This window comes from Mytilus edulis, unplaced genomic scaffold, assembly GCF_963676685.1.
Source record: "Mytilus edulis unplaced genomic scaffold, xbMytEdul2.2 SCAFFOLD_1388, whole genome shotgun sequence".
NCBI classification, from domain to species: domain Eukaryota; kingdom Metazoa; phylum Mollusca; class Bivalvia; order Mytilida; family Mytilidae; genus Mytilus; species Mytilus edulis.
Window position 1 is genome coordinate 1 of NW_027268317.1, and position 21,821 is coordinate 21,821.

At 31.9% G+C, this 21,821-nt stretch overlaps 1 protein-coding gene across 1 annotated transcript; it reads left to right on the forward strand.

Annotated features, from left to right (window-relative positions):
• Window positions 1–1,709: 1,709 nt before the first annotated feature.
• LOC139507308 (stimulated by retinoic acid gene 6 protein-like) lies at window positions 1,710–21,178 on the forward strand (the record flags this gene model as incomplete). The annotated part of the gene is made up of 6 exons (XM_071295694.1): window positions 1,710–1,817; window positions 5,463–5,569; window positions 10,102–10,216; window positions 17,995–18,124; window positions 19,375–19,532; window positions 21,130–21,178. Coding segments are annotated over exons 1-6 (610 nt in total), but the record flags the coding sequence as incomplete, so codon positions are not given.
• Window positions 21,179–21,821: the final 643 nt, after the last annotated feature.

Consider the following 21,821-nt stretch of genomic DNA (forward strand, 5'->3'; position numbering starts at 1 on the left):
CGCTTAAAATGTTCTTACACGCAATGATCTTGAATTCAATGCACTTACAAAAGTTTGATTGTACACCCTTAAAAGGCATATGTAGAAAAAGTCATCTTTGCTTTTGATTTTTTTTTATTCTTGAATTTGTTAATAGTTGCGTTGGTAATTATCGTTTTTCAAAGCAAGCAATAGTACGTGTACCCATTTGTACTTGCGTCACAGATGACAACGAACATAATCTTGTTGTCGTCAACACAACCCCGTCCTCTTTCCTCGTTTGTGACAACATCGAACGCGACTTATCACTAGGTGTATTCTTGATGAGCAACACGATGCGTACTACTTATGGATTACAAAAAGGTCATTCTTCCGAATCATATGAAGTATACACAAAGTTTTGGTGGGAAATTTGTTGCTTAATCATCTATGCAGCGTTATCTAAAATTAATCATCTTTTCATCTTTTTTTTTATTATGTGCCATGGCGTTGTCATTTTTCCTCAGACATATGATATTTTAATGTCCCTTTTGAAACTTTCTCCTTTTTAATACACACGTTGCAAGTTCACATCAGCACGGTGTATAGATATTTTTTCCACTGAAAAAAAACATAAATGATATTCTGAATAGAAAGATATGATTTTAGCACATGTAAAATTTCTTATTCTTTTTCTAACGGATAAACAAGAAACTTAAGTTTTTTGGAAAGATTTAAAATAATAGAGACATCCACAGAATACAGACTTCCCCAATTCATGTCTCAACATTTATTACTTTAAAATGCATTTTTAGAAAGAATAAGAAAGATTGTTCTGGTGGTAAAAAAATCAATCTGAACCTCCAGGAACGCTGGCACGACAACAGGAAAAAGGGTGAACATCGTGTATCAAATCAACATGATGCATAATGGCTAGATACTAACAATATTAAGCCCTCAACTCATTCAAAGGGATCGCTTATTTGTGATATTTTCTGTTCTGTTTTTGTTCCTTCTTCGTATATCACTTCGTTCTACTCGCATTTGATATCTAGCTGTGGTAATTGTTTTGTGTTTTTGATTATTTGAAGAGTCTTCTGATAACAGTTTACAAAAGTAATAAAACGAAAAGGAAAATCAAGCATATATTGGCTCAAAAATAGTACGAAAGACCGGTTGGACATTTCTCATTTCCCAGTTGACATATCTGAGTTACAAGTTAATTTTTGTTTAAGTTCTGAAAAAAATAACTTTAGTCGTTTTATGCAAACGAACATGGTAGTATGTGTGATGTTTTATATTATAAATGTGAAACAGATACTCTTCAAAGTGTTATGTTAATAAAGTGTCCAAAAACAGCCATAGTCTTACTAAAAATAACAAAAATGATTCACTTGTACTTGTTATTTGAAAAAAAGGTAAATAAAAACTATTTCATGAAACGATCTCCATCCATTCCACGAATTCTGTCGTTCAGTATGAATTAACATAAACCAGTAAATTGATTTAGTTAATACGAATTTAAAAGCTAAAGTAATGCACAGAACCATAATTATTTAGATCAGATTAAACAAGGTTTCAGCTTTTTTACGAAGTCGTATCCTATTGTTAAAGAAACTTCATTTACTTTCGAATATATGTTTGTGAATCTATTATTTTAAGTATTCTAATTTTATTGGGCTTTTTTCTATTTCTAGAATGAAAATGAACAGATCGAAATAAAATTCATAGCATACCTGATACTTATTAATGTTCCGATATTGGTATGCTTTACCATTCTTATAAGTTATTTCTTGTATAAAGGAACTATGGATACTGTTAATGTTATCAGAGGAGTTCCGTATAAAACAAAACTAAATGTAAGTATTATCATAGTAAATGAAAATTCGACAAACAATATCCTCATGAAGGTCACTACAGTACTTTTGAATTGATAAGCACACAACAACAAAAAAGTAAGGCACTGGCGATTTTTTTTGTAAAATTGTCACTCTTGGTAAAATTTCTTCGACACCATTGATTCGTCATAAGTGACCTTTCTACTCTTTAGTGTTCAGTTTATATCCTCATGGAAATTTATCAATAAACATAAACATAAATTTGAAAAGCTGGAATAGGTTCACTTTTTTTCAATATAATTTTATACATCTTCATTCGGTGATATAAACCCACTTCTTTCTGTCCTTTAAAGGAAAAAGTAAGCCATATCTACATTAGCAGAGTAATCTTAAATTGGATTGAGGTGTACGATTTTTCTCTGTGTCGAAACCGTCACTGCTAAATTTTAAAGAAGGAAAGCAAAAGTTGACCGTTCCATTAAACTGTCAAAACAGCGAATTCTGCTTCGAGCAACACCGCTCGATGAACTTTGTGAAATAGTATAGATAATATGACATAGAGACAGTTGATTCAAAATTTGTTACTTATTCACAAATGAGCTATTTTACAAATTTGTGTCCGGATATTGATAATTAATATAAAACACGGGTTTTTAAGGCAAGGATAAGACAAAATGCTGCAAGTAGAAAAGTACAGAAATTATTCACAAAACAGGACAAAATACAAATAAAGAAATCCAGTGTTTTCTTAATATTACTGATAATCCATCAACATACAAATACATATCACCGTACTTTATAAAGGGGCATATTATTAAAAAAGGAGATGCATGATTCACATATAAATATGTTCTATTATTATACCTTACATATATTTTAAACAATTCTATTGGGTGAAACGTTATCACGTGACATGGAATAATTCAGTTGTTTTTCATTCAATTGCAAGAAGGACGAATAACCCTAAAAATTTGCACCAGCGGTGAATAACCCTATTATTCACCGGTGAATAACCTTTTCAGTTTGTTGATTTGTACTTGAGTTACCTCCCATGAAAATGACGTCACAGACGTAAATAAACAAAATGCAGCGTTCACGTTACACTGGAAGCCCACCGAGAGAAATGGAAATAAGGCAGTGGTCATGAAAAGAGTGCCAGCAGCCGTGTCTCTTATAAACGGTCCTTTTCAGGGCCATCAATATTTTACAAAAAGATTCTACCTTTGTTGTACATTCGAGAAATTCTAGAACACAAAGCCGTTAAAGGTCTTTTCAGCTTGTGTGTTTGTGTTGACTGTTGTGTAAAGTCCAAAGAAGTGTTCGAAAGGCCTTTCCAATGTTAGTTCGGTATAATAAAACAATTGTGGACCCTTAGAGTCGATGAATATCGAAAATTGTCAACCCTTAAAAGTTATTTCACTTCGGGCTGCGCCCTCAATGAAATAACCTTCTCGTGTTGACAATTTTGAATATTCACCTCTTCAACGGGCCATAATTGTATATAGTTTTATATTTAACCTTCTCCATAGGCAACAGTAGATTCAATGTTCAGTATGTTTGAGATGCAAAGTTAATACAAAATATTTTAAATAAGTCTAAAAATTAAAATAAGACGATTTTTTTTGTCCCTCCTTCAGCGGAATTCGAACTTTGATACACTACAACACCAATCGCTTAGCCTCATGTTCAGTGCTCTTTTCCTTTTGATAAAATTTTATTGCACATATATATTTATCATCTACATCAATTTACATCTTCAAAATTCAATTCAAAAACATCAAGTCCTTATACTATCAGGCACCTCAGTTTAATCCAAATGCAGCTTACTCATTCAACTTATTTCCGAAACCTACACAGAATACAAAATAAAAAGATAAAAATAGCTCTAGACCACTCGACCACTACCGTTATATAAAAAAATATAACTTCAATCGTTACCTTGTAATGGAAGGCGAATCTCGAGATAGACATAAGACATGTGTTTTTAAAAGTTGCTAAGACAGGGCAATGAATCAATCAAATTAACCCTTTAACCCCCAATCCCGCCTGTAGGCGTGATGGCGACAACCATCTTTGATGGCCCGTATGACCCTCTATACTTTTTTTTGAACTGCCCCTACTGAACTGTCATGATAGCAGGGACTTTAACCAAGCAGTTCATGGTCCATCAACTCTTCTCAGATGTCTGTTCATGAAAATTTGGCACTTTGAAAGCCGTTTAAGAGTTCAAAATCGGAAAAACATGAAAAGTAGCCAAAATCAGGTGGGGGTGGGCATCTTTTGATGGCCACTACGTAACTGGAAGTGACTGTTGGTAAAAACTATTATCATATATGCATGCATAGGTGGTGTAGGAACACAACGAGGTATAGTATGGCCAATAGGAATCTAGTCTGTAAAATCTAGGTCACCGTTTTGTCAAAAATCCATAAAAACGAACATTTAGGCAGACCTGACTTGACAATAATAATTCCCAAGCAAGACACTGAAGTCCAATATACTCCCAGCTAGCATGAATGGACTACTGTAACTATAGGGTAATACTTGAATGACAAAAAAACACAGTCTTGTCGGTGTTCACCTCTCAAGGTCGTTTTGAAATCGGAAAATAGACGGAAAATTACCATTTTTCACTGGGGGTGGGTTCAAACCCACGAGGAAATATTGCGAATGAGTTAAGGTTATCACTCACTAAATTTTACGGTCGCCATCATGAGCTTATTGACCATTATGACAAAAGTGTGTCAGAAATCATATCTGATATTCTTCCTTTGTCATAATAACCTTTCATCATTACCGAACTGAACAAAGAAATAACACGACGGATGCCGTATACGGTGCAGGAAATGCTTACTCTTCCGGAGCACCTGGTTTCACTCCCGGTTTTTAGTGGAGTTCGTGTTGCTTCTTATTTATTATTTATAACTGTTGATGTAAATGTCTTTTGATTTTGTGAGTCTTTATTAACTCCTTGGTTTTGATTGTTATTGTCTTAAGCGTGCGAAGATGTTATATTATTATTTTATACACAATAATTTTTTTATTTGTCGACAATCTAACTCAATAATTTTTATATACCGTATGGGATAATGATTCAATTAACTATACAGTACTAGAAATAAGTATATCATACAAATAAGCAAGTGACAACCATACAATATATATATACCATCTGGATCTCAGTGTGTTTGAGGTGCAGAGTCAATACAAATATATAAATATAATTTTATATTTCAATCTATTTCTTACATTTGTGGGTGTAATTTTTGCATGCAAATAAAAAAATTTGGTGGAGGGGGTCTCTAAATACAGCACAAACAATATTTTCCATTCTATAAATGGATACATCGATTGATGAAAGCTCATTGTCCCAAAAGAAACAAAACATGTTGCGTCGACAAGGTATGTGCCCCTTATGCACTAATTATGCAAAAATTAAAAACAAAAATTTCACACTCCGAGGAAAATTCAAAATAGAAAATCCTTTATCAAATTAAAAAAGCAAAAGCAAAGCTTAAACACATCAAACGAATGGATAAAAACTAGTAATATTCCTAACTTGGAACAGGCATGATTGTTCCTCACGTATAAATGAATATCACAATCGCTAAGTTAACCTCCTGCTACTTACTGTAATATGACATTTTATATCTTAACTTGTTAAAGATGAAGCATAGTGTGATTAATGGCTATGAAAGGCAGTATGTAAGATGGTTGTTGCAGAAAGACGAAGACAGAGGAACGAAATTAGAGACTGATTCCAAATCTCTTCAGTAGGTATCATTGAAAAAATTTCATTTACATATCCAGAATTTATTTTAATTTATTTTAAATGGTATACAAACAGATAAACAGTTATCAAAGGTACCAGGATTATAATTTAATACGCCAGACGCGCTTTTCATCTACATAAGACTCATAGTTATCAAAGGTACCAGGATTATAATTTAGTACGCCAGACGCGCGTTTCGTCTACATAAGACTCATCAGTGACGCTCATATCAAAATATTTATAAAGCCAAACAAGTACAAAGTTGAAGAGCAGCATCAGTGACGCTCAGATAAAAATGGGTTTAAAGCAAAACAAATACAAGGTTGAAGAGCATTGAGGACCCAAAATTCCAAAAAGTTGTGCCAAATACCTCAAAGGTAATCTATTCCTGGGATAAGAAAATCCTTAGTTTTTTGAAAAATTCAAAGTTTTGTCAACAGGAAATTAAAAAAAAGACCATATAATTGATATTCATGTCAACACCGAAGTGCTGACTACTGGGCTGGTGATACCCTCGGGGACGAAATGTCCACCGCAGTGGTATCTACCCAGTGGTGTAAACAGATATCAAAGGTACCAGATAACGGATATATTTAGAGTCAATCTGTGACGTATAAGTCAAATTGTAGCTATCATGTAAACTGATCTAGAACACTCTTGTACAGCAGTTATCTAGACACCAATAGCATATTCCGAGAAAAAAACGTTTCTTTCACAATTTTGGACTGTTTTGACCTATTCTCATTGATTTATCTGTTGTTTTAACTTATTTTACTTTTACTTCCAGAATAAATTACTTTGTGATATCGGTTTTACTTGTCATAAATTATAATGCATTAACCAATACTTTGGTTAACATTCAGAAGCCAATTTACATGCCTAACCCGCGTTATTATTTATATCTACAATTGGTTTTTAACTGAATTTTAAGTGAAGATAAAACACTCCGTTTGACAGCAGTGTAAACGTAAGAAATGTTAATCTTCATACTTTATTCAATATATATAGTTTTTTTTCAACTTTGAAATCGTTTGAAACGATATTCGGAGAATTTGAAATTCTGAATTTCCGTAATAACATGGGAAAAAAACATCAATTGGAGAAAAAAAAACCACCGAAAACTAAAATGATTATTTAAGTAAATAAATATATAGATGTTAATTTATGGAATTACAAAGTTAAAAAAAGTTTCTAAATAATGTGGAAAAAAACACGTCTTTATTGGAAATATCCAAAAAATATTCATCTCGAAATTTTTACAGTCATAAACACTGTAAAAATGAATGTATGATAAATGTAAACAAACTAAATGCTGTATAATATATTTACAAATGCATATTTAAATATTCTTTCTCAGACAAAGGAGTAGGTCCAGTTAGACCCCTTTTTGGCCCCAAAATATAGCAGTTTTATTAAATTGTTAAAATATAAACTTTTAGTTATTTATTGGACAGTAGAATGCTTCTGCTACATAAATGTGGGCTGTTTTTGACAATACAATGCACATATATCTGGTACTAGCACCATAAAGTCATGCTAAATTACTGAAATCTTCACAATTCTAGCATTTTAGTTAAATTTTAGACGGTTTTCGTGTAAAACGAAAGTGGTCGCATTCGTGTTCATCCTTTATATTGAAATGTAAGTTGTATTTTATGATAATACATAACATATATAAAGGTTGAGGATGAACACGGATGCGGCCACTTTCATTTTTGACAAAAAACATCTGAAAAGTGACATTTTTCGGCATATTTGATAGATTTTTCATATTTGAACTTGAATCGGATGGTTTTTAATGACTAAATCAGTTCAAATCTTTCACATAAACTAATTGATTCAAATGAAATAGACACTTAAGTGTTTAAAAAGTGGTCAAAATCTTTCGTCAAATGAACCTGAAATTAGAGGCCAAAATCGGTCCTTACCGGACCTACTCCTTTGACATTGAATAAATCTATATCTACTACTTCTACTTATTTGTACTGTGATGAATAGTTGTCTGATTAGCAATCACACCAAATCTCCTTCGATTTATATTGATTTGTTTTATGTCTGACGAAGGTTAACTAGAAAATTTACTTTGGTGGCAAAAGATGTTTATAGTGGTATTTCATCAAAATGAATTCTGTAATATTGAATGGAAAAATACGAAACCAAATAGAAACATACAAATAAGGAGTTAACTGTACTGTATTTTAAGCTTGGCATTCGTAATATGTGGATTTTACAGTCGCAAATTGAGTTAACCTAGCGACGCGTAGCGTGGCTTTATAAAAGAATATTCGCTAAAGTAACAAGTTTTTCGAAGGCCAAGCTTAAGATACAATTCATTTATCTTCCTTTTAATGCTACATATTAAAATAAATTTTATTTAAGAAATATTTCGGCTTAAAATCCCATAAATGGAAAAGTCGAAACTGTCGCAACGTCTTTATCATTTAAACAATATGACGTCATGTCTTTACTCTGGATGTCAAACATAAACACTAGATATATTTATACTCTTTTACGCTTCAGCATAGTTTCATAATCGACAACAAGTAGATTTTGAGGTTCGAACCGTGACTTTCTTGTAAATTCTTTTTTGAGAATTACATACCCCAAACATTTGGAACTCAAAATGGTGGCTTTCTTAGATACAGACTGGTAGAACTGTAGAAATACATTTTTAAATGCAATTATGAATGTAGATTTTTGTAATGGTATGAATCGGTAGAAATGATAATGTTATGTTATTGAATATATATTTGCAAGTTCGTTTTTATAGACAAAATGTTGAAACTCAAATTTGGAGATGAACATATCAAGAAGTCGTTCAATATCAAAAACTGCTAGGAATCTATATTGCTTAATCTCTTTTGTGGGAAAATCAAATTGACAAAATATTGCAGTAATTGTAAGCAGATAACATCTTATGGGCCGACTCAAAACATATCTTCCAGTAAGTGTTCTCGAACTTAAGTATAATGAATATAAACATTCAATTATATGGTCTACTGCTGTACAGTGTGGGGAAATGCCTAAAAAAAACGGTGGGGAGCAAGAATAATTTTAAATGAAGGTTTTGATACAACAACACGACAAAAGAGCAGAAATTTAAGATAGCAAGAAAATCCCTCTTTATGCTTTCCATTACATTTTCCTCAGAAAATTAAACACGTAACAATTGTGAATATCAATTTTTCCCATGGGGAAGTTCTCATGCATCTTTCTCAAAAAAAAATTCTGGACCTTCTGTGGGAGCATAAAAAAGGCACATTAAAGTTCAATTAAGACTTTTATTTTCTGAGACCAATTTGCATTGTAATTGTGTTTGTATAGGTTCTGCCATCATGTCTTCAAAGTTTTCCAGATTCAAAAGTATGGTTTTTTTTTCTAAGAGTAAATTTTGTGTTGAAAACACGGCAAATTTTGCATGTAACTTTTATTAAACTGTTTCGATTGCTTTCATAGTTTCAGAGATTTCCAACACATTAAAAGATTATAATAACATCTTTGTGTATTTAAAAGAGGGACGAAAATACCAAAGGGACAGTCAAACTCATAAATCCAAAACAAACTGACAACGCCATGGCCAAAAATAAAAAAGACAAACAGAAAAACAATAGCACACACGACACAACATAGAAAACTAAAGAATAAACAACACGAACCCCACCAAAAACTGGGGGTGATCTCAGGTGCTCCGGAAGGGTAAGCAGATCCTGCTCCACATGTGGCACCCGTCGTGTTGCTTATGTTATTACAAATCCGGTAAATAGTCTAATTCGGTAGGTCATATTCATGAAAGGGAAGGGGATTGTAGTTACGACGTAAGGAACATATCCGATATCATTTGTGAAACGGTTATTCCATAACGGTCAACCACCTCGTGATGGCGTCCGTAAAATTTACGAAGGGATGATTTTAACTTCACCATTTGGAACTCTTGGTTTAATAGCTTCCTTGTGAGCAGCAAACCTCTATCAAGAAAATCATGATAGGAAATGCAAGCACGGGAATGTCGTATCAATTGGGAGATATATACCCCGTATGCAGGTGCTGCTGGAATGTTGCTACTTAGAAATGGAAAGTTCACAATTGGAAAGCTGAAATCATCTCTTTTGTCGTAAAGTTTTGTTTTCAACCGACCCTCATTGTCAATTTCTAGATGTAAGTCAAGATATGAAGCCGACTTAACTGTATCTGTAGTATCCTTTATCTCTAGTTCGATTGGATATATGCGTTCCACATAGTCACCAAATTTTGAATTGTTTAGTGAAAGAACATCATCTTTATAACGGAAAGTAGAGTTAAAGGATATTGCTAACTTCTTATCTTTCTTCCTAAGAAGTTCCTGCATGACGTCAGCCTCATAATAATAAAGAAACAAGTCGGCGAGAAGAGGGGCACAGTTTGTTCCATTGGAATGCCGACAGTCTGTTGAAAAACACGTCCTCCGAACGTAACAAATATATTGTCAATCAAGAAATCAAGCATCTTGATAATAAAATGACATTTTTAGTAGTCGGTTGTATCTTCTTTTTTCAGAAAACTGAAAAGCGTCATTGCTACAATAAAGGGGAAAATGAATACAAATACACCATTGAGAACTTCGCCTAGAGTCGTGTGTACGTTTGTGATTTGTGGGTGTATAATTTTCCAGGTAAGTGTATTCGGTAATTCGTTGTTTATCTACTGTTAAAATTTATCCTTTTTAGTGATTTCTTTTCCTGATCATTTCTTTAGCGTTTGTATAAGTTTTGGGTTTTCAATAAATTTGGCCTTGAGCATCACAAAAAGTACTGTCATTGTCGAAATGTGCAGATGATGCAGTGAAATTGTACCGTTCAATGTTAGTATTGCGGGCCGCCGAATTGGTTTTGAACTTTTTGTAATCAAAATCAATTTTGTGTAAACAAAAAAATTCAATTCTGTCATGACAAAATCATTTTTGTCTTACAAAAGTATGTGATACAGACTTGTTTTATGAGAACTTTAATTTTGTAATGACAAAATTCATTTTTGTAGACAAAATTTATTTTTGTAGTTTTTTGTGTCACAAAAGTCGATTTTGTCTACATAAAAATAAACAAAAAATTGAATTTTGTCATGACAAAAATAAATTTTGTGTTTATTTTTGTGTAGACAAAATTGACTTTTGTGAACCAAAATTGACTTTTGTGCAAAAATGACTTTTGTGACACAAAATTGACTTTTGTGATACAAAATTGACTTTTGTGACACAAAATTGACTTTTGTGGCACAACATTGACTTTTGTGTTAAATTTTCACTTCTGATCTAACAAAACTCAATTTTGTCTACACGAAAATAAACACAAAATTAAATTGTGTGATAAAATCTCAGTTTTGAATGCAAAGTAGTTCACAGAATCCAAACTAAACGAATTTGCGTACAAAATTGACTTTTTGTCCGTATAAAATTGAATTTCGAGTACAAAACCACAAGAGTCCCATTCGGCCCCCCCCCCCCCCCCCCCCCCCCCCCCACCCCCCCCCCCCCCGCCGTAAGTATCGCTGAGTCACTTCGATTTAACTACCACACTACAGTCCTTATGAGCGTCACTGATGAGTCTTAAGTAGACGAAACGCGCGTCTGGCGTACTAAATTATAATCCTGGTACCTTTGATAACTATTTAAACCACTGGGTCGATGCCACTGCTGGTGGACGTTTCGTCCCCGAGGTTATCACCATCCCATTAGTCAACATTTCGGTGTTGACATGAATATCAATAATGTGGTCATTTTTATAAATTTCCTTTTACAAAACTTTGAATTTTTCGAAAAACTAAGGAGTTTCTTATTCCAGGCATAGATTACCTTAGCCGTATTTGGCACAACTTTTTGGAATTTCGGATCCTCAATGCTCTTCAACTTTGTACTTGTTTGGCTTTATTATTATTTCGATATGAGCGTCACTGATGAGTCTTATGTAGAAGAAACGCGCGTCTGGCGTACTAAATTATAATCCTGGTACCTTTGATAAATATCATAACACTTCATACATGCCTTTGTACCATGGTTGTGTAAAACTTTGAGGCATTCGTGAGGAGGACAAATAATAGCTCTATAGTTGTTCTATTTTATAATGTTTTCGAAAAAAAAAAAAAATATTTCTTCAGTCAGATGGTTTAAGTATGCCTCCTAGAGATAAATGAAATGTGTACTTATTTTACGAGTTTATTACAAAGAGACATGTTCTCATATTTTTTTTGGGCCACTGAAACTATATATTGGCCCTAAGTGTATGATTGTTTTAAAAAAGAGCAAAACGATTAAATTCAAGTGCTCTTTTCTGGATTAGATATGATGAATTTATCATTGTCTTGAAATATGTTATAGTTCATAAACCTTGTATTGAAACAATTAGAATAGAGAGTTCTATGGAGCGTTCGATCATCTCCCAATAACTGTTTAAACCAAAGTTTTAACTCAAACAATGTACTTTCTTTAGATTACTACTGTCATATGGTTCTTCGTCTCATGATTTATTTGTTATTTGTTATATGATATAATGTTACTAGACTAGATAAAATTCAAGTGGTTTTCTTTAAATGAATAAAAAGACTATTTATTAACTTTCTTGTCAGTTGTATTTGTTTTGTTTTGAGAAAGAATTACCAACCAAACATTGAGAGGACTTCTTTGTCTAAGATTGCCCCTAATCATTTGTCTGTATAAACCCTTACATTATATGATGTTTGTTTTCTTTCGAATGTGCATCATTTTAAATTGACTATATCAATATTCAGAATCAATGACATTTGAGCTACGTCATTACTTTTCTGTTCCGGTGTCATTTTTAGAACATGTAACCACCAACCTTTTTATATAGAGGGTCCGGCACGCATAGTCACCGATTTTCATGAAACTTAGCCAAAACATGTGATCATGTAAAAAAGTAAGAAAAATGCCCACCCAAATGTTGCTAGGTCATGGTTGCCATGGCAACCAAGTGAATGAGATTTCCCGCAAATTTTGAGGAATTTAGCATCGAAAAACAACTACTTTGCAGTCATTCGTAATCAAAACTAGGTTTTATTTAATGATATTTGTAAATATTTTTTAGAAACATGAAACTTAACAAACAAAATAGCAATGTCATATATACAAAAATATTAGGGCTGAATATTGTCACAACTGCAGAAGCAGAGGTCATTTTTCAATATAGTTCAGAATACAAATTTTACACATTTTGTATGAAGAAAATAGACATTTTTGCATCCACCTCCATTTAACCTGTGGTTATGAATGAAAAGTATCGAGGTTTCTCATCAAAAAATTATAACAAAATGTGTGGGAAATTAAGTTCTAGGATGGTTGCTATGGAAACAGAAATGTGTCATTTTTGCCTTTTTACCTCTAAAATTTAGCCATTTAATTAAAATAATCCACAAAAAGTAAATATGATTGAATGACTATGATGTGCAAACTATTGGCAATTTAATTACCAATAGTTTGTCCAAACGTCAAAGGTCATTGATGACCTTGACCTTTGACCTTGTGAATATTTATTGAATTTTGAAAGGAAATATAATAGAAAGCGGCTACTACTATACATGGAGAAAATTATCAGGATGTTTGAAGCCACTTTTTATCAACATATGAAAAAATAAATAGTCAAGGTCATGTCAAAAGTGCTTAGCAACCCCCCTTTTTTGATAAAAAATGCACCTAGCAACCATACATGATTTCATTCAGGACTATATAAACTATTACATAGACCTAACTTCAAAGATCTAGAGGGTCTCATCACATAAGTTGTAAACAATCATTCATTTAAAGTTTAAAACTGCCTAGCAACCATTTATTTATATTAGGAAAATACCTAGCAACCATCGATTTATATTGAAAAAGTGCATAGCAACCAATAAATTATTTAGAAAAACTGAACAGCAACAGTTTATTTTAGATTTCATTTGGACAAAAATTAGAATCTTTTTTTATAAAAAACACATGTCTAATCCGGAAAAGTAAATAATATAGCAAATTTAATTTCATGCTACTGATTACACATTTATACAAAAGTTTAAAAGATGTCGTCTGATGAGACAACTCTCCAGAAGACAACCAAATGTTAAATAAAGGCAATTAATGTATATCTACAAGAAGAAGAGAAAAGGAATATAACTGCTAAGAGATTGACTAGTTTATGTTGGTTGGAGTTGGCCTTTCAAGCAAAGAAGTTATGCATAGACAATATATTCATTTTCACTCGTTATAACTTATAAGGCTTGATTATTTCATATTTTTCGTCGAAATTTTTTTCATTGCATACACACTGATTTGTATTTTAAATAGTTTTAAATGTGCATCTAAATGTACAAAAATTTGTTTTTAGCATGTTTTGGGCAATATCATTTATCTTCAGATCAAGACACTATCACATTCATTTCGTTAAACTTCCATCATCCCCATCACAAAAGATAAAATGCTCTTTCCTAACTTATATAAATACCCTGCATCTATCCATTGCTATTTTTGTATATCAACAGTGGAAGATTAAAAAAAATATATATTAAAAAATACTTTGTGTGTTTAGCAAAAGTTATTTTAACAGAGTCTCAGTGCCAATTGAGATTTAGTAATCGAACAGACTAGGCCAATCAGGACCCCTTTTGGTCCCAAAATATAGAATTAGCTTAAAAAATAATCTCTAACGCTATTTATAAGAAAGTAGAAAGCGTGTGTTAGATAAATATGAGTCATCTTTGACAACACATTGAAACAAGCGTTAGGAAATTGAGCACTTACTTATACAAATGTTGAGACAAGACATGAATTCGATAACTTCCATTTTAGACTAAAACAAAATGAAATGTAATAGCCAATTTAATTTATTGCCATATTTGAACTTGAATTTAAGTACATGTATTTGTAATGACCAAATCTTTAATACAAACTGATTGATTCAAGTGAAGTTTACACTTTTAAAGTGTCTAAAATGTAACATTTTTGGAAAAAATATCTTTTAACCGGACATCTCCACAAACCAGATTTGGACACAATCATCATTAGAGTTATAATGTACTTTAAAAATGTATCCCATGATGGCTTACATGGCTTAAATAGAAGATAGGAATAAAATGCAAGTTTAAATTGTCCATCATCATAAACATTGTTATAAATAGAATGCGTGAAAGGACCTTTATTATTCCGCGTGAAAGGGTCTAACTTCTATCTATTTACAGGGGAATTTCTGGCCTGAAATGATGAATGTTAAACTTTTTATGCCCCGCTGTAGCAGACGTGGCATTAAGTGTTACCCTTTCCATCTATTTGTATGTTTGTCCGTCCGTACTTGCCAAAAGTTGGTATCCGTTCTCTTACTTTAGTTTGCCTTAGCCAAATATTGTTTAACTTGCATACCATGCTTATTGCCACATAATACAGATCAATTTGAAAATTGGGTGGCGTCACCTTTATCGTTTTGGAGTTATATGCCTTTATAAACATAATTATAATTGCACTTGTATAATTCTTTGGTTATGCTCCTTTATAATTTTATAAATATGATATGCAAGCGGGGGGGGGGATATCATATGTGTTCAACAGACACATTCCCCACTTATGGTTTTTTTTTGCCTATTATCTTGAAAACAATAACTAATATAACTTCCCTTTAGAAAGAGAAACATTACATTTAATAGATTATCAGCAGCACTAGTTCTTCTTCGTCGAAATCGTCAGCTGATTTATATTGCAGTTATTGTCCTATAAAGACTGTGTGTGCGTTTTTGCCTTATATAAAAAAAATACCATATTATAGCAGGAGGAAACTAGAAATTCAAAAATTATCAACAAGATACGATTACAAATAATTTAATGGTTCAGGTAGATCATGAAAATATACTTTTTGAGACAGAATTTTCTTATTATTTGCTAAAGTAAAGATTTTACTATGCTTTTTTTTTAAATAAAATAAAAGGGTTGGTTCTTAAACCGTGCTATTTCACAAGCTACGAATCATTGAAAATTGCCTAAATTTGGTTTGATTGTTCTTGAAAAAAACACTTTGAGATAGAATTTTTAATAATTGTGGGAAGATAGGTTTCATCATATGTTTTAAGAAATAAAAAAGAAACAATGGTGTCACTGAACTCGTTTTCTCGATATAAGTAATAATAAAAAAAAAATCCCTAGAGGTCCAGTATATTTTTTTTTACTGAAAGAGTTATCTCTCCTTAAATGGCTCATTTAAAAAGAAAAAAAAATAAGGACAATTGTTTTTTTATGAAATTTATGTTGCTAGATTCATACTTCAGAGGACACAAATCATAATTTATTAACCGTTGCTCAGAATTTTTTCTGTTGCTAAGTAGTTGCTAAGCAATTTATGAACTCAAATTGAAGTGACTATTCATTTGTAACTTCAAGTTATTCTCAAACCAACCATCTTATCTGGAAAACATGGTTATTTGTACAGATACATTAATTCGTATGTGCTAATTATATTAAGAAGTAAAAATGGTTGCCAGGCAACCTTCTTTTTACCGGAACAAAAATAATCATTTTTTTAAAAGTTTCTATACTAAAGCTAGTAATGGTTTGAATGAAGACTTCTTTTGAGAGAGGACGCCCATTTTTATAAGTACCTTCTCCTTTGTCGATTTGGGCAAATAACAAGATCAATTTGTACTGTGATTGTGCAATCCAAGATGGCGGTATACCATGAATCTACCTTAGATTCATTTGACAACCCCTTATAAGAGTAAATACTCTTTAAAGTCAATTTGGGGTAATTATCGTTTATGTAAGTATTTACATAATTATATTAATATACAATAAGCTATACATGTATAGCTACAAGAGTAACTAAAAAAGAGTACATAATTGGGATAAGGAAACAAGAAAAAAATGCTGTTATTTGAATGTTTCTCCTTAAATACTAGTATTCATTAAAAGGCAAAACGCCTATATGGAGTAAAATGAAATTGTCGAATAATTTGAGTAAATGAATGAGTCTTGTTGGTATTTTTTACTATTAAATTGTTCATTTATCCATATAAGTTTCAATAAAAATAATGATTTGTTACATAACTTTTTTACATGCGTTGAAGATTCAAGATTAAGAACATAAAAGTTAATCAGGAGTCCCCTAGTAAATGACATAATGATTCAACTGGTATTTTTTCGTAATATTGATGAAATACTTTTGAAAAAAACAGCATTTGAAATTTAAGTAAGAACAGGATACAAATTTGCTGGCGATTAACTGAAATTTACACGAGTACACTCATGTATGTGAATTATTAAAGAAACAAAATACATGTTCTTTAAAGAAATTTGAGAGTCTAAACAGAAGAATGAATTAAGTCTTTAGTAAAGCACCAATACAAGGATGGTTGCTATGCATTTTCTGATTATATGAGAATGGCTGGTATAGTTTATGTTGAAAATATTGACCCCTCAACTTTTTATTAGGATGTATATCATAGTTTGTATCAATCTGAACCCAACTATGCATGGTTGCTAGGTATTTTTAAATCAAGTAAGAGTCGTTGCTATGAACTTTTAACATGACCTTGACCTCTGGTATTTTGCTTTCAAACAAAATGTAAGCAAAATTTTGTCTAAACACTTTTTCTAAATACTTTTTGGGTTTATTTGATAAAATTTCTAAAAAAATTAAATAAAAAAAGACCGAAGGTCAAAGTCAAGGTCATAAATAACCTTTGACCTTGAGTTCAACTTTCTGGTCATTGAATGCACAACATGTCCTAAGTAATTTTTATTTTGTATTTGTCACTGTTTTTGAACTATTTAAATAACAATGTCAAATTTTTTTTTCAAAATACCAAAAATGACACTTTTATGTTCCCATAGCAACCACCCTAGCTACCTATTTCCCAAACCTTTAATGATAAATTATTCCTAGGCAACAGCCATAATTTACATTTATCACTGTAGTATAATTGGTTGTGGATGCAAAAGTGTGAAATTATGTCATGCAAAATGCCTATTATTTGCCTTTTTGAATACATTGAAAATTCCACTTTTTGAACCAGTGCTGCCCCCTTCTTCCCCTTTTTTCAGAAATAATTTTTATCTTTCATCTTACTCATAAAGTGTTATATTTTAATGAATTATAGTCAAAATATTCATAAAACTTGAAATGTCTGCATGATAACTGCTTAAAATGGGTAATTTTTTATCCTCAAAATATGCATTTTTGAGGCAAAATCCAAGGGGATCCGTAACCATGGCAACGGGGGCATAAACAATTTTTTGGTCAAATTTTTTTTGTTAGTTTATCGATAGTTACCAACAGACCAAGTTTCAAGAAAATCTGAGACTATGCGTGCCGCAACTTGGTTGGTGGTTACAGAGAATTGCTATTAAAATCTCGACTTCGTACATGATAATGTTTATTTCTATTATGATATGGTTTTTTTATTATTATTTATTATCAATACTTGTAGACTGGAGTTTTGTTTTTTTCTGTATATAACCCGCTAAGGACAATAATTGTTGAAAGGGTACATGAGCTACTGAAAAATGGAACTGGAGTACAAATACCAGAACTCAACACTTTTATAGAAGTTATGGACGGTAAGAACTTAAAACTCAAAGACGTAAAATTGGAGTGGAGTTCGGCCCATCAATCTTTTCCCGACGTGATTATTTAAAGATTTTCAACACATTAAAAATTAAACCAGTTTCATTTACCTACATTTAAGTATTATGTATAAATGTCTTTATAATCAAACAAATGTTGTACTCTATATCAAAATAGCACATTTCAATTAAACATATTAAACACCAAGAAGAATGGATATATTTCTGAAAATTGAATTGCAGATTATATATTTATTATTTCAAGTGCTATGCGTCAGATGAGATCAACATAGTCACCATATTTTGAAATATTTTGTGACTATGTTTAAACTTAAAAAATAAATAAATCTTTTTTTAGAAATACTTTATAACATCTGTTTAATTAAGAGCAATAACTCAGCTGGATACAATTCAAATGGCGGCTGTGCTTTTGAAAATCAACACGTCAAGCAAACAATTATCCCTTGTCAATAAAGAAAATAAAGCATCATTCTATAAAATAAAAGATTTGTTTCCCATAAAATTGTTTATTCAAATCAACTATGGCCATGATGATTAGCATTGGCGACAAATAAAGGCAACAGTAGTATAACGCTGTTCCTAGGGCATAAATCGATTGAGAGAAAACATATCCGGATCACAAACTAAAACCGAGGGAAACACATCAACTATAAGAGGAAAACAACGAAACAACAAACACTGAAGTGCAAAAAAAAAACCGACAATACAACACATACAGAAACGAACTATAAGAATGCTGATAAACAGCTGACATTTTCCTGACTTGGTACAGGACATTTTAAGAAAAAACGATGGGTTGAAACCTGGTTTTGTGGCTAGCCAAACCTTGTAAACTCTAAAACTGTAAAGTTCAATTATATTTGTCTGTTACATTTTTTTTTAATTTAAGATCATCAACGATTAGCCAGAAACCATTACACTGAATATTTATGTACATGTACCCAATCATAATCAACCAAAAACAAATATGTCTAATCGGCAATATTTACATATTTATGTAAACCACCGATCGCATATATATATATATATATAAATTGATTAAAATGATAAAAATGCTCTAAAATGTATTTACTGGCTAGATAAACGTTTACCTATTATATCACTGTTTATTAACAACTTGTACATTGATGGTCGAAGCCATTTTTATCAAACTCCAATTTCTTGCTGTAGCAATACAATTGATTATATCACTTTTTTTTAAGCTAAACGTTTGATTTTTTCAGTTAGTTTTTATCTTTCATTAAGCATAGCGACTTTTGTAATGGCTGTATATATAGTTATGATATACAGGACATATCAACAAGACTTACAAAAAATGTATAAAGGAGATTTCTCATTTTTACCTGCAAAAGTAAGAACTAAGGACAACAAACAATTTGTGGTACGTATAATTCATTTTTGTGAATCGTACCGATCAGTTGAGTTCAGCAACAACCCGCTTATTTAGTTTAGTCTGTTTATGTATTGTGTTGTTACAGCACTGTCCCAGGTTAATGGGAAGGTTAAGGGCTCTCAAACATGTTTAACCCCACCATGTCTTATATATGGCTGTCCTAGGATCCTGCGACTCAAAGGTTGTCGTTGGGTTTTGTCACCTTATTCGATACTCGTTTATTGTTTCGTCATAAATCGTTATTTGTTTGTTTGAATTGTTTGACATTTTGTCAAATTTGTCAAATTTGTGTATTTCTTACTATACGTTATGTGTTTTAGTCTTTGTTGAAAAACGTAAGTCAGATCTAAAATTGCTTAAAAAGGCTTCATTTCGGCATCGATAAATTGTGGTTTCATTGGCTATCATACCATATATTCTTATCTTATATAAAAATGTCATATGACTGCCAATGAGAGACCAAATACAACTTAATGTCACCGTAATGCCTTCCCCCATCGAGGTAAACGCGTACCGCATAGTCAGGAAGAAAAGGACCCGAAATTACAAATGTAAAACAATTTCAGACGAGAAAACTAACGGCTTAATAATGAACGAAAATACAAATATGATATACAGCAACAAACGACAACCATTGAATTACATATATGATTTATTGCGACACTATTTAACGTAAAAGCCAATTAATATAGCCAATATACTACAAATGTGTCAAACCGTTAACAGCAATCAGGGACATCCAATACATTACTGGTTCCAGACTTGGGGATGGGCATATAAAGAATAAGTGAGTCGGGTTTTAGCATTTTGTTTAGCGCTCAATCCTGTACTTAACCTTGAACAGTGGTGTTTCAACACAAAATATAAGAAAATACTGTAAGAAAGAAGACAAAAAGAAACGATTTAGAGTACTCGCAGTTACTGAACGCCATTTCAATAACTAAATTATGTTCTACAAAAACTAGAATGTCAATTAGTACACCTCGAGTGTATTATGGGTAAAGACACTAAATCAGTCTTACATCAGCCTCGCCCTGACATTGTAAATTGCCAAAATATATGTTTCGACAGCATGTAGACGATAAGGATTAGTACCTACATTTGTAAATAGAAATACGTGTTTAGTTATTTACCGATGAATCTAATGTTTAAAAGTTCTATTATATATATATAGTGCTAGGTTGCTATCCTGTTTGCATGAGTATGTCAAAGAACACAACGTTTAAGGATCGTTTCTTAATGACCATATCTCTAAACAACATCACCGTTGTCATTTCTCCTCTGTTATAAGCTTTCTTCAAGTACATCTTAATATCTTTTAAAACAAAACTTTATTTTTGTGAAAACCAAGTGCATATTTTATGTATGTATTTGGTCATCAAAATGTTTGCGCTAAATGGATGATTTGTCAGTTACACACAAACTACGTTCCTTGAAATCTTAAATATCTGTTCAGACACTTGCATAGCGTAAGATATTTAAAAAAAACAGCAAGTATGTGTATTTGTGTTTTGAATTGAATTACCAAGTTGCATTAAGGTATCTGAATAATCAAATGCAAACTCTGATTTGTTTTCATATATAGGCTTCAAGTTTGCGATACTCTGGTACTCAAATTGCATATATGTTCTGGTGTAAGTATTTTTAACATATTTATTTTTGACTATCCCTTTGGTATCTTTCGTCCCTCTGTTTTTAACAGTATATATTGATTTTTGTAATATGTTTGGTATGCCATATTATTTAAGGAAATCCTACATAGCGCATATCAAAAAATAAAATGGAATGTTTGAGGGTACAACAGAGAAGTTAAAAGTTCAGTTGTTCAATATCTAGGTCTTATATTTTCGTTGGTACAGTTATATGTCTCAAATCGATGCATAAATTCAAATTCCGGTGCGTAGAAGAAACATACACTTTGGTGAAGCCTTAGACATTGCCTTATTTTGAACATTTCAGAAATTTTAATTGTGTAACTTAAAAAAAAACAAATACGACTACTTATAACAAAACTTTACACCATTTTGTGCTTCGCTGTTACATGTTTGAATGTTTTAATAGTGATTAAGATTATACCACAAAGTTGACGGTTGTACCCATATATTTTTACATGTTTTCATATTATGTCTTTAGTTAAGCTCACACATCGTTGTCAATATAATAGAATTTAATGCCACTGTCATACAAGTGAGAGGATAAGCTAGCTTTAAATCCAGGTTTAATCCAACATTTTCTTCATAAGAAAATGCCTGTACCAAGTCAGGAGTATGAAAGGTG